Source organism: Leucoraja erinacea, chromosome 5, assembly GCF_028641065.1.
Source record: "Leucoraja erinacea ecotype New England chromosome 5, Leri_hhj_1, whole genome shotgun sequence".
NCBI lineage: Eukaryota > Metazoa > Chordata > Chondrichthyes > Rajiformes > Rajidae > Leucoraja > Leucoraja erinaceus.
The window spans coordinates 93,181,616-93,195,566 of NC_073381.1; the positions used below are offsets into that span (position 1 = coordinate 93,181,616).

General features: G+C 42.7%; 1 protein-coding gene across 6 annotated transcripts in view; it reads left to right on the plus strand.

Annotated features, from left to right (window-relative positions):
• enah (ENAH actin regulator) overlaps positions 1-11,579 on the plus strand; it is a 211,532-nt gene extending 199,953 nt beyond the window's left edge. For all 6 annotated transcript variants that reach the window (XM_055636262.1, XM_055636263.1, XM_055636265.1 and 3 more), the window contains 3 exons: positions 3,562-3,640; positions 3,949-4,006; positions 6,114-11,579. In XM_055636262.1, coding sequence (XP_055492237.1) covers positions 3,562-3,640; positions 3,949-4,006; positions 6,114-6,151 — 175 coding nt within the window. In that variant the 3' untranslated portion in view covers positions 6,152-11,579. The remainder of the gene's footprint in view (positions 1-3,561; positions 3,641-3,948; positions 4,007-6,113) is intronic.
• The last annotated feature ends 2,372 nt before the right edge of the window (positions 11,580-13,951 follow it).

Sequence of the window (13,951 nt, forward strand, 5' to 3'; positions counted from 1 at the left end):
CTTACCACTGAGCTTACCTATTGGAATTGTGGCTCGGCATAACATTTCTGAAATGGGCCGAGTGGACGTATCCAGATCATGCAGGCAATATTCTATATTGACCTCTGTCCTCCATTTCGCATTGTGTAAATCATGCGCAGGAGGCTCTGAGGCTGATGCTGAGTGACCAGTGTGAAAAGTGCATTAGTGCCTTGATTTGGTCACTTGGGTGTGTGCTACAAATCTTTGCTGTTCCCGGTGTGGAGGCAAAGTGACTCACACTGGTCAGAGTCAGCATAGAATTGTGACAGGTTGGTATTTTGTGGCTGCTGCCTATTAGTTTTTCAGGCCACCAACATTGTACATGGAGGTGTGTTTATAGATGTTGTCCAAGTGGATTCAGAAATGCAAATTTGTGACATCCTGCACAAAAGTTTACAGCTGAAAGGATTGAAGAACATGTTTGCATCACTGGTTGAGATTGTGAAGGTAAATGGTACACCTTCTGATTCCCAGTCTGTCTGGGGGTTTCAGGTAAGAGGGAACAGCACTAGGTTATTGGATATTCACCAAATGTAGATTTGATGAAGGTTTAGAGTTCGGATACAAGTTTGTGAATTGCGTTGTTATCGTTGGGTACATGAGAGCTGTCAGACAAACTAAATGTCGGCAGAACTGTAACAGTTTGTGGTCATTGTGGAGAAATAATCCCAGGCTATTAAGAGAAACAAGAGAAGAGATTATAGGAGGTTTGATAAAGATCCTTTTACCACAGGAGAGACCCTGGAGGACTGAAGAGTGGCCAATGTTATACATTTGTTTAAGAAGGGAAATGGAGATAATCCAGTGAGCCTCCGTTCCGTGGTAGGGGAGTATTGGAGAGGGTTCTTCAGGACCTGTTCCTGTGTTGTACTGCTCTATATTCTATAAAATGAGTTTGAAAAAAGGGTGAAATGTTTAATTTATTATTATTTTCATTATTTTCCAAATTAGCAGAATGGGTATCTCTGCAGGAAGTGAAGGATTTTCAGAAATCATTGACGACATGGGGAAACTGATAGATCCAATTGAAGGGTTTTTCATACGTCATGTAACATATGGCAGGAGTTGGGGGTTACAAATGTCAAGGAAGTGTATGTGAGGAGATGCAATAAGGATTGGTGTGGATTTTTGTCAATTCTTAGTGAGTTGCTTCAATTTGCTATGAAATAACCTGTGGTGAAGTAATTGAGGATGGTGAGCAAATCAATGTTCTAGTTTAAGGCATTTGTTAGAGCAGTTACAGAAAGCTCATGACACTGATGGGTAGTTGAGCAAGCAGGCAGTGTTTCAGAAATGATAATCTCCCTAACAATGGATGAAAAGTTAGGGAAGGCTATCGAGCAAAATTGGGTAACTGGAGCTGAGACATTGGATAGCATAGCACAGTCCAGCACAAAACAGGCCCTCCAGCTCACAAGATCTGTGCCAACCATGAAACTGGATTAAAGTAATTTCACTTTCCTGCACATTTTGTTTATCCTTCAATTCCCTGTTCATGTGTCTGACTAAGTGTTCCTTAAATGTTGCTATTTTATCTGATATTATCACCTGGCAACATTGCTCTCTGTAGGAAAAAAATGCTTTGTAAATCTCCTTCAAACTTCCCCATCTCACCTAAATGTCATGCCCTCTGTTATTCACCCTGTGTACAAGACTGACTATCTACTCTATCAAAGTCTCTCATAATTTTATATACTCCTGTGAAATATCCCCTCAGCATCCAGAGTAAACAAACCGAGTTTGTTCTTGTTATCAAAGGGAATGTTGGAAGGCAATATCTCCAAGGATGACACTAAGTGGGGGGCAGTGTTAGCTTCTTGCTGCCGTGCTTAGGCTGCTGTTGTGGGCAAATGTTTGGCAATCCATGTGGATCATATTATCCATTCTGGTAAAACCATATAACCATATAACTAAATGGTACAGCACGGAAACAGGCCATCTCGTACCAGTCTTCTAGTCCGTGCCGAACACAGTAAAAGAATCCCCTAGTCCCATATACCTGCGCTCAGACCATAACCCTCCATTCTACTGCCTTCCCATCCATATAACTACACCTGGAATTTATTTGGTTCCAAATGAGGAAACATTATTGCCATAGAACCTGCCTCCACCAGACTTTCCTGTGGAAGCTCATTCCACACAGGTACCACTCTCTGAGTAAAGAAGTTCCCCCTCATGTTACCCCTAAACTTCAGTCCCTTAATTCTCATGTCATGTCCCCTTGTTTGAATCTTCCCTACTCTCAGTGGGAAAAGCTTTTCCACGTCAACTCTGGCTATCCCTCTCATCATTTTAAAAACCTCTATCAAGTCCCCCCTTAACCTTCTGTGCTCCAAAGAATGGCCTACTCCTGCACATAATTTCTATGTTTCTAAGAGGATTAACAGGTATATTCTTGCTGTCATGCTTCTGCTGTTGTATCCATGGAATCCATAATCATATTAATTCATTTTTCTGCCATTCATTTGAGTCTGTGCCCCTCTTTATATAATGAATCAGCTGCTTTTTATCCTCAAAAATGTACTGTGCGTTCTGGCAGTTTGTACTTGTCAATTTGGATCAATTTGCTGCATCTGAATTGCCGTGCATCATCTGCAATGGATGCAAAGCATTCCGTTATTCTCTTTATTTTTCAAAATAGTAAGGGCTGTTAAAGATGAATATTAACATATGATTTTGGCAGCAACATTCAAATCCCTTTTGAGAGTTTCAGCTAAAGTCCTTTCAGGGAGAAAGGCTCAGCTTCTTCTGATCTACCCCAAAGTGCAGAGGTCAGCCTTGTAACTCCGTCTCCGTGATTGGAATGATTGTCTTTAGATTAGAACAGAAATGTGGTTGGCACCTTTAAAATATTCTTCAACTTTAATTTTATTTGCTTTGCTTTCTACTTGTGATTGGGGACAAAGCGAATGTCATTTCTCTGTGATGCTTCCACCCCGTGTTATTCTGGTGACCGTTGCAAGCCTTCCTGAATTCTGCAGTCTTTTTAAATGGTTCGTCCATCTGAGCGTCATTGCGGCCGTTGCAGTGGTGATATTTGCATCTCTAGATGGCACAATGTGTGGATCAGGGTGATGTGAACTCATTTGTTCAGTGAAATGACTGTGATGTGTGTGTAAACCTGCGTCAGGAAGGGAAAATGAGATGATGAATTTGTTTAACATGCAAAAACCCAGTAAACACGAGCAGCCTGGGGCTTCAAGTCTTTCTTTCACAGCCATCATTGTAGAAATGAGTTGTACAAACAGGCAGGAGTGGGGGCATGTCAATAACCCTCTTACTGACAAGAACCTAGAATTGGGGTGTGATTTTGAGAATAAGGTGCCATTTATGCATTAACACAGGGGTTGCTGCAGTGGTGATGGGTGAAACCAAATGATTTGTGTTTGTTTTGTCACATTGTTAAGTATGTCATAGTCAGGGAATATGAGGTTGCGTCAGTGGATCTCAGAGATTAACTGCTGTCCCTTCCTGCTTGCAATGCTTGCAGATATCCTTTGGCCACAGTCCTGGGTAACTCTGTTCATTTCTCTGTTTCAGAAGCAAATCCACACCAAGTGGACCACCAAACACAAACGGTGTCCAAGCGGAAATCTTCGATTACGACAGATTAAAACAGGTGCGGTAGGCAGTTTTTAATCATTTCTATTCCCACATTATTTTGGCAAAATGTAAGTTTGTACCCACGGCACACCTTGCTGCTTTCTTCCCTTTCAGAACCCAGCTCTTCCTTTAACCTTATGCAGTCACAAATCAGAGTCCCTATCCAGCAACACCATATGTCCTCAGCAGAGCCCATATTCCCCACTGCTGCAGGTCACAGGACATCAAGAGCCCATTCTGGTGTCTTCGGATATGAAGCAGAGCATCATTTAGTTGAGTTCACTTTTCCTCCTCTTGACCGGAGCTACTTTATTTTTTAAACAGGATATCTTGGAAGAAATGAGGAAGGAGCTTCAGAAGCTAAAGGAGGAACTTATTGATGGTGAGTGTCCCCACATCTTCATTCCTGTATGGAATTTTTGATTGAACAACGTTTGGTTTGCTTCAGTGTGTTGATCTGTGCAGGCATCAGTAAATGTTGTCTCTAAGCTGCACTCTCTTCATTGGGAAGGTCACACAGCAGCATCTGGAGCATTACCACTTAAGCCCCTCCATGTTACATGTTACCCGCATTTGGAAATAATTTGTGTGGTGTCAAAGGCCTGGAATAAAACCATTTGGTGTTTAACATACTGAATGGGTCAGACAGCATTTGCAGAGTGTTATTGTTACAAATCAATATTTTAATTTCAGATTTCCAGCATCTGCAGAATTTTTGTTTTGGGTCAATCCTGGCATTCCTTACCACGGAAAAAGAGAAACAGGCCCTTCGGATACCAAGTCCTCGCCAACCAACAGTTGCCCATTTACACAAATCCTTATTAATGTCGTATTTTGTGTTACCCATATCTTGGTCAACTCTCCCAGATTCTACCACTGACCTACAGACCAGGAGGAATGTACCCACCAACATCTCTGGGCTTGGGAGGAAACTGGGGCACCTGCAGGAGAACCCAAATGGTCACTGAGAATGTGCAAACTGCACATGGGCAGCACCCGAGGTCAAGATTGGACTTGGTCTCTGGCACTGAGAGGCAGCAGCTTTATCAGGTGTTGCACTGTTAGGGCAGCACAGTAGAAGACCCTTCATCATAGATATGGCAACAGTTTAAGAAGCTGGCTTAGCACTACCTTGTTGAGCCTCTGACTACAAAGTCTTGTATCACTCTTCCTCGTCCAGTCTTCGTTCTTCCCTACTTTGCAACATTGTCAGGCATGGTGCCAGCAATCTCACAGCTGCTGCTATTTTTTGAGAGGCTGCTCCTCATTTACACCTACACAGACAGCATTGAAGCCCAGCATGTACTACAGCCTGCACTCTGATCTCAACAGCAGTACTTAAATTTCAAGGCCTTTTCAAAATGACGACTCCACTAGAGTCTGCCTCACTTGTCTTCGCTACTAGATCTTGCAGCGCCAAGACAAACAGTTCCTCACCTCATACACACTTTTTTAACCGTACTCAGCAGTTGCAGCTGGGCTCAGACTTGCATCTTATGACACAGAGACGTCAGTACCGTTTTGAAATACTGTGCAACCTTCCATGTCAGTAGAGTGTAGGTAAAGACAACAACTCTCAGCTCACCACAGTTAGTGGCCCCGACCACGGGTGAACAAGGAGGAAGATGACTGAACTTTATTGCCTTCCCTCACAGTGAGGAATGTGGATTCCGCTGTGGTGGATGTTTATGTTAAACTCTATCGTGTATTGCGTTCTTTTTATTTGTATAGCTGTATGGTAACTCAAATCTCACTGTACCAATAGACAATAGGGTGCAGGAGTAGGCCATTCGGCCCTTCCAGCCAGCACCGCCATTCAATGTGATCATGGTTGATCATCCCCAATCAGTACCCCATTCCTGCCTTCTCCCCATATCCCCTGACTCCACTATCTTTAAGAGCCCAATCTAGCTCTCTCCACATGTACCAATTGGTACCAACTGGTACATGTGACGATAAATGTGAACTTGAACTTAGTGCTGAGGGCATTAGAATGTCTCCTCAGCCGTGCTAATACACAGTAGCCATCGTGAAACACCTGGAACTGGGAACATGATTGATTGTTTAAGAAGGAACTGCAGATGCTAGAAAATTGAAGGTACACAAAAATGATGGAGAAACTCAGCGGATGCAGCAGCATCTATGGAGCGAAGGAAATAGGCAACGTTTCAGGCCGAAATGTTGCCTATTTCCTTCGCTCCATAGATGCTGCTGCACCCGCTGAGTTTCTCCAGCATTTTCTGTGTACATGATTGATTGTGATGGTTTTGGCCCCAGCCTGACCCTGTGGTGGAGGATGGACTGCACACAATCAATGCCTTACAACTGGTAGATCCTCCCCCCTGGAGTCACCACCACCAAGCAGGTTGGTGGGGCGTTGCACAGTGAAAGATAAGCACACAGGGTGAAAGCTGAGCATCATGCTCCTGAATCTGACCTGGTACTGATGCAGCAAAGGTTCTAATGCTAGCTCATCTTTTTATTCACAGCAATCAGACAGGAGCTGAGCAAGTCCAACACTGCATAGAAGACATGCTGAATGAAACCGGCCCTTCTATTTCTAATGTGACGACTGATGACAGTGAGAGGGTGATGAGAAAATGACAAAGACCCAGTGAGGATGGGGGGAGCAGGTGGGAGGGAAAGAGGGGGGAGACCCTCCTCGTGCTGCACTCTGAGATTTTGCGGGCAGCCTCATGCCGTCGTGCTTTTCTTTTTGTTCCCCTCACTGCTTGCCGCTTTTTCTAACTATGTTCTTGAAGGAAGAGAGTCTTAAAGTTATTGTAATATTATGCAAAGATTCTAATGTCCGACAAAACCGAATCACAGTGTCTGGAAAGTCACATCAATTGAAAGAAAAATTTGCACAACAGTTGTGTTTCTTTTAGTTTTTCCTCTAGGAGGTGGGTTATAGTTTGAGCACAGATCTTGGAGACAGTGAACTATAGAGATCAGTTTGTGCTGCGCTTCCCAGGAATGGCACAGTTTCTACATATAGGAAGATTCAAAGTGGGAATGTGCGCCATAGTGAGAGTGTCCTGGGATTATCTGTTATTTTTCTACTATTCAAACCAATGGCAGATCACAGGTTGTAAGGATACAGAGATGCCTTCCTTAGTTTATTGTGATGATGCTTTACCAAATCGAAGACTTATCTATCAATCCAATCAATGATGTCAGTTCTCAGTGCAGTGTCTGTAATTGTTCCTTCCCTGCGTTTTGTGCATGTTGAGATGTAGTTCTTTTTAATTATCAAAATCGGCTGTGAACTGGTCTTTTTTCCCCATTTTACCAAGCAATACTCAGTCATGTTAAGTTGCCATCTGGTTGCCTTTACGTATCTGGGTTGAAGGAGAGGTTGGGACGAGCATTCAACTACTCTGTGAGCCGTGTGGCAGCCATCTGTGTATTGTAATAATAAGTTCACATCCATCACATTTCTCCAGATCTTATAATCCTGGAAAAGATGCTCTTCCAGAATGTCTATGGTGCAGTTGTTGTTCATTTCCTCATGTTTTAACAAGAAGATGTATTCCGAAGCAAAGTGGAGATGATAGAGGCTGCCAGTATAGGGAGAATCTTAACCCTAGTCTGTAGGTTTGAGTCCTGAACTTTGGCTTTATGTAAAAAGCCGATAGCTACAAGTGGAGGCGGTGCCAATCTCACCACCTCAACTCGCTTCTTGCTCCCAAGACCGCACCTCCTTCCGCGGTCCAGTTCTTCAACCAGTTTAAAGAATTGTGGCTGCTTTGTTTGACCTCATGCAGCGGTGTTACCTCTGGGATGTCAGATGGCATTTGAGCTGGTGAGCGGTCTTTGACTTGGTATTTCTCAAAAGGTGAACTTTCCCAAAATTGGTGGTTGGAGTAGGATGTGGCTGTGTGGCGTGGGTTACAGAGGATGTAGCACCACTAAAGCCACTCTTTACCAACCCGTCACCCACATTGTACATGCTGTAGTTACCTAGTCTACCTTGGGACTTTGGATCCACACACGTTATTAGACCAGCAGAAATTGTGCCTCCTGAGCAGGAGAGTATCATTCCATCTCTCGGGGCTCTGCCACCAGTGAGGAGCGAAGTGTTTTCAGTCTTTATCTAGTGTGAGCTTCTTGCTTCCTCGGTTGCAGTGGCAATGCACAGCTCATCTTGTTGCACTCCTTTGAAACGGGTGCCTTTCCACCAACTCCTGCCAGTTTGGACAGGACCAGCACCAGAGAGCAGCAGCTAGCACTGATGCAGGGATCTAGGATTCCAGGTCCTGTAAATCAAGAACTTTCTGAAACATATCCTTTCTGTCAACACCTTGGCTTGCCTGCAGGTCTATATACCTTAATTAATCTCCCCTCACCTTGGGGTGTGTGCCTGCTTCCAGAACTTGATTATACTTGCCAAACAATGGAATGGATGTCTCCAAAATTAACCTGCTTCAAGAATATTTGTAGATGTGGGAATCATGAACAGGATTCTTTTTGTTTAAATTCTCCCAACTAGTATTGCAGATTGAAATTCAATATCATGTATATATGGTTTCAAAGTTGTCAACGTTCTTCATCATTTACAATATCAGCTAATTTCTGGAGCAAAATCAATTAAACTTCAGTGATATTAGTTTATCAAATCTTTTTCTATGTTGGAGGCCTTGAGGCCTCCGATCGTCACCAAGTAGATAATAGTTCCCAGCCCTAGTCAGCTGTTGTACTGGGGTAATAATTGTATCTCCGTGATCTAGGTAATGTGGAACCCAATGCGATTAGTTGAAAGTTCTACAAAATGTTACTGTTAGATAGTGATTGTTGTAGAGAAGCTGAGAGTTCTTCACTTTGGTAGAATGATCATAGGCACTTTTTTTACAAAGTGGTTATGAAAGCTTTGTCACTGTGATCTATAGAGGGATAAAGATCCTGTTATATCGCACATATATACTGTCAGTGCAAAATAGTTACAATGTTTTTAATAGGGTGAGTGTTTTCCTTTAAAATATTTATTGTTTTTTTGTCCAGCATCAATACGCAAATAAATCACAAGGAAATTGTGATAAAAATTAGTATTGGGGTTGTAACCTTGTATACTTGCCTTGCCTTTTCACTCTTTCCCCCGTAAAAAGCAAAGGGGATGGGCCTGATCGCAATCTTGTCCACCCAGAGCCAGGACCAGTTACACACTGTGCACAATCATATGTCCTACCACTGTGAGAAATGGCACATCTAGGTTCAGCTAATGTTCAATGAATACAGCATGAAGTGACTTCTTATCCCACTGGTTAATATCTTAAAGACTCGAGAGTGTTTCCACAGCTCTCAGCTATCTGATCCAGCACTTGTAACAAGAGTGCTGTAATCTAAAATCCCCCTTTGAGGATGACCTAGGGTCAAACACACTGACCAAGTTAGACTTTTTATAGCAGGACATCACGTCTAAGATGAGGGGGCTGTTTTATTGCACACTCAGCATTCGATCTATTAATGTAGAAATGGGCTTCAAAATGGTTCGAAGTTAGGTGGGAGCTAGCATTTATTTTAAACAAATCATGTTGCTGAGTGACTAAAGTAATGTGAGGAGATATTGGTTTGTCTTCCACAGCTGCTGTCTCCTGTACTGTAGTATTGTCAACTGTTTGACGACTACAATGCATGGAGATACAGAAACAAAGAATTGCAGGTGCTGGTTTAGCAAAGAAGACAGAATGTAGAGTAGCCCAACGGTAAAGGCAACATCTCAGGAGAACATGGATAGGTGACGTTTTGGATCGTGACCCTTCTTCAGATGCACAGAGATATGTTCCGTTGGATCAGTTCTGTGCTCTCCTTGGTGTGGAATGAGGAACTATGTGAAGTTACTTCAAGTGTTAACCAGGCTTTAATGTTTAAGTAACATTTTAAAGGTACTAATGTAAATGGTTTACATGGAACATACTTGAATCTTGTGGTTGTATATTCAGTTGCGGAAATGAACTTCTCAGAACCAGTCCGGCCGCAGAGAATGTCCCGTTGACAGCTGACTGACTGTAAAGTGAGCACTGATGGATTACACCATTCCAACAGGATGCTCCCATTTTAGTGCCTGGGAAATTTGTTTTATCCTTTCATTTAAGATTTTCTGCTGCTCATTTTTTAAATAAAAATCTAACACCCTCATAAAAATGTCATTAATGCAAGTATCTTTAAAAGAAAAACTGACTGAATGGGAACGGACAAGTCCTTGCACCCCAATGTTTAGACCATCTTGATATTTGTTTAAGATATTCTCAGATCAATTTTCTAAGTGGGGTCTTACTCGAAAAAAAATGAGAATATAGTCTTACTGCAGGAAGAACAGAGACAGTAGCAGGTACCTGGAAATTGCACCATTCACAGTCCATTTTGTTGGGCCAATGTCAAGCTCCAGGTCCTCTGGTTTCCTTTACGTATGTTTAGTGCCCTCTGTCTCTCCCAGAGCACGGATCTCAATGCTCGCTGTTGAGTTCTCCAAGACACTAACTGAGCTCAGTGCTTGCTGTGGAGATGATCATGGGCATTCAGTAAGTCCTTTGTCTCTGGTTCCTAAGGGTAAGTTTGTGGCTGCTTGTTACTAAGCTGTTGAGTTGCCTGTGGACAATCACATGGTTTCTTTGATGCTTATTGTTTGTAATGACACATTAGCCTTTACTGGATCGGGGTATGTTGTGGAGTTAGTCTACTGTGCCTGTATTTGTTTAAAATGTGTCTTCTGATTATATGAGCTTTCACAATGGTTGCTACCTGCTCGATAACCAGAGAGGAGTGAAAACAATCAGCATTTAAATGTGATTTTTTAAAAAATATATGCAAAATGAAATGCATTGAAAATATTGTAGCTAATTTGCAGTAAAGCATTCGAAGCTGCAGTACAGAATGACTTAAGTAAAATATACAAAATCAACAGGGTATGTTTACACAGATTAGAATGAAGGATTAAAGTGAGTATATTTCATTTTCTCATCCCAGTTCGTGCCTAGCAGCACGGTGAAGAAGTGGAGACGGTTGTTTTTCATAAAATCGGAAAACACTTTCAAGTGTTTACTTGACCCTGGCATTGTATCATGATGATGATGAATAGAAGTTCACTTTCCCCATAACACTAACACCCAGTGCCACAATCTGAGCTGTATGAACAAAACAGTGCCTGTTGTGGAAAGGACTTTGCTTCTCTCTATATCTCTTGTAATCAAATGAAGTTCTGTAAAAGTGTTGATGCTGGAACGTGACTTGAGCCTCTCTTGTCTTCAGATGTTCATTCTGTGTGAGTAAGGATTTTGCAATTGCATTTTGCCTTTAGATTTTGTGCGGGTAAATGATAATTAAAACAGGCTAATAAACCGGTAGAGATGGAACTACATTTGCATAGATCTTCCTTCTCTTGAGTGAAAGTTGTGGAATTTTCAGGGTTACAAGGTGGGGAAAATGATAGATCAGCTGTGACTTGAGGGATTGCAAGTGTCAGAATTACAGAGACCAAGACTGCAGTGACAGCTATGGTGTTCAGTCTCCACTGCAGACCTCCAGTTTGTGGGAGTATAGAGCCCAGTGCTAGCCTGTGTGGTAGCAGGACTGCATTATGCTGCAGGTTATAAATGTGAGCGTCAGGTAGGATTGCTTCAGTTGTGCGGTGAATCTAAGGGTTGTCTCCAGCCACAAAACAATGTTATCTGCTCTCTCTTCCTCATCTCCAATGTGATTGGATTTATTATGTATTTCTGATTTTCGACTGCCAAATTGATTTGCACAGATGTCCATAGTTAACGCTCTTGTCAGAAGAGTTCAAGGTTGTTTCTTGTACTGGTGAAATGAAGAAAATGTATCAACAGATTTCACATTTTCATGCTTTTGAATCAGTTCTTAGATTTACAATTCTGTTTGTATCATGTTATGTTACATTTTAAAATTTCTTAAGTGCTAATTTTTTTGAGCGAATGGAATAAAATTCAACATTAGATCTTCTTGCGAATGTTTTCCTTTTGTCTATTATGTGTCGTGCTATTAAACATATAAACGGTATTCCTATGGAGTTCATCACATGGATCCAAACACGTGTGGGCTTTTGACAAACTGCTCATTTCCAGCAGCAATCTGCAGATCATAGAAATTCTTTAAGCAAAGAATATGCACTTCTCCAATTCCTCTTCACAATCCATGAACTTTTTAAAGTTCTTAATGTTTTTTAATAAGTTTTAAAACATTTTTTAATCTTAATGTTTTACTAACATGAGTCTCCGAAAGAACTGGAGACACAAGAGACTGTAGATGCTGGAATCATTATCAACAGACACCGTCTGGAGGAACTCAGCTGGTTAGGCAGCATCTGTCAAGGGGAATGGACTTCTTTAAAGGGACCCAAACAATCTGAAAAAGAGTCCCGACCCAAAATTCTGTTATCCATTTTACTCCACAGATGCTGTCTAATTCATTCAGCACCTTGTTTTCATTTAAAGAACTCTTCAACCATTGTGTACACAACACTGAAGCAGAAGAAAGTCATCCTCAACTCTGACAATCTGTCTTAGAATAGTTTTAGTAAGGTGACAGATCCCATAAATGTCTGACTCCTAACCCAGATACAATATTCCTGGGTCCAGATTCTCCAGACTATCAGCAATTATCCTGATCATCTCACAACATATGCCTCTGTGAATTTTGTGGCGAATGAGTGCTTTGAAATGCCTGCTAGAGATTGCTCCGACAATGTCGTACAGCATGGAAACGGGTACTTTAGCCCAACTCGTCCACGACGATCAAAATGTCCAATTTAAGCTAGTCCAATTTGCCTACATTTGGCTCATCGTTGCTATCCATGCAGCCGTCCCAAGTGTCTTTTAAATGCTGTTATAATACCTGCCACAACTACCTCCACTGGATAAAGAATCTCAGAAGTATGTGAAGAAGAGGAGATGTCTCTGGCCCAGAACACGAGATTTAGGCCAGGTCTGAGCTCTTGATGTTCCTCAGTCAATCAGAAGCTAGTCTGTTAGATTGAGGACGGTGCGGAATTTGGTTCTGCTGAGAGATGGCTCCCTCGGGATGGGAAGGCTCCATGTCAGTCATCTGCCTTCCGGTCCACATTTTTTTAATTATGTCCACACTCCCAGATTCTACTGCAAAGTACCTCTTCTGCAAAGTGGTCCTTCTACAGTTGTGCAGGGCCCTAGCGAGATCACACCTGGAGTATTGTGCGCAGTTTTGGTCTCCAAATTTGAGGAAGGACATTCTTGCTATTGTGGGAGTGTAGCGTAGATTCACGAGGTTAATTGCCGGGATGGCGGGACTGTCATATGTTGATGAAATGCAGCGACTGGGCTTGTATACACTGGAATTTAGAAGGATGAGAGGTGATCTTATTGAAACATATAAGATTATTAGGGGATTGGCCACGCTAGAGGCGGGAAACATGTTCCCGATGTTGGGGGAGTTCAGAACCAGGGGCCACAGTTTAAGAATATGGGGTAGGCCATTTAGAATGGAGATGAGGAAAAACTTCTTCACCCAGAGAGTTGTGAATCTGTGGAATTCTCTGCCTCAGAGGGCGGTGGAGGCAAATTCTCTGGACGCTTTCAAGAGAGAGCTAGATAGGGCTCTTAAAGATAGCGGAATCGGGATATGGGGAGAAGGCAGGAACGGGGTACTGATGGTAGATGATCGGCCATGATCACAGTGAATGGCGGTGGTGGCTCGAAGGGCCAAATGGCCTACTCCTGCACCTATTGTCTACCACTCATTTTAGAGGCCAATTAAGCCACTGACCAGCCTGTCTTTTAGACGTGGGAAGAAACCAGCGCAGCCGGAGGAAAACACCGCAGTCACAATGAGCACTTACAAACTCCACACAAACTGCACCAGGGGTCAATATTGAATCCCTTCACTGGCAGCAGCTCTGCCATGGTTTTGCCATGAACCTTTGGAATGAACGCAGTGTGGAAAAGGATTCTGACTTTCGGATAGTGAGTGTAAGGTCCACCCCAGCTGAAAGTGTTAATGATGTCTTGTTCTCTGAGCATCTGCAGACACATCATTTGCACACTGCGCCTGACTCCCAAGCTTGTCCTGGGCTGTTGTCACAGTTTGCAAACTCTGCTGCCTTATGAGCAGCTGTCCAGCCTCGTCTGCTCCAGCAGTAGAATTTGGAAGTTAACGCCTTAGATCTCTGCCATTTCCTCTCAACAGCCTGGATGTGTGTTGACGAGCATGATGATTTATCTAAAGATGTTCATCCCATTATTTCCTTTGTTTCTAATGCACCTTTCTCCTCAGTACAGCGTGCATCCCCTTGTGAAGACAGACAAGGTGCCTGCCCTTGGACCTATGCCCTGCTTCCTTG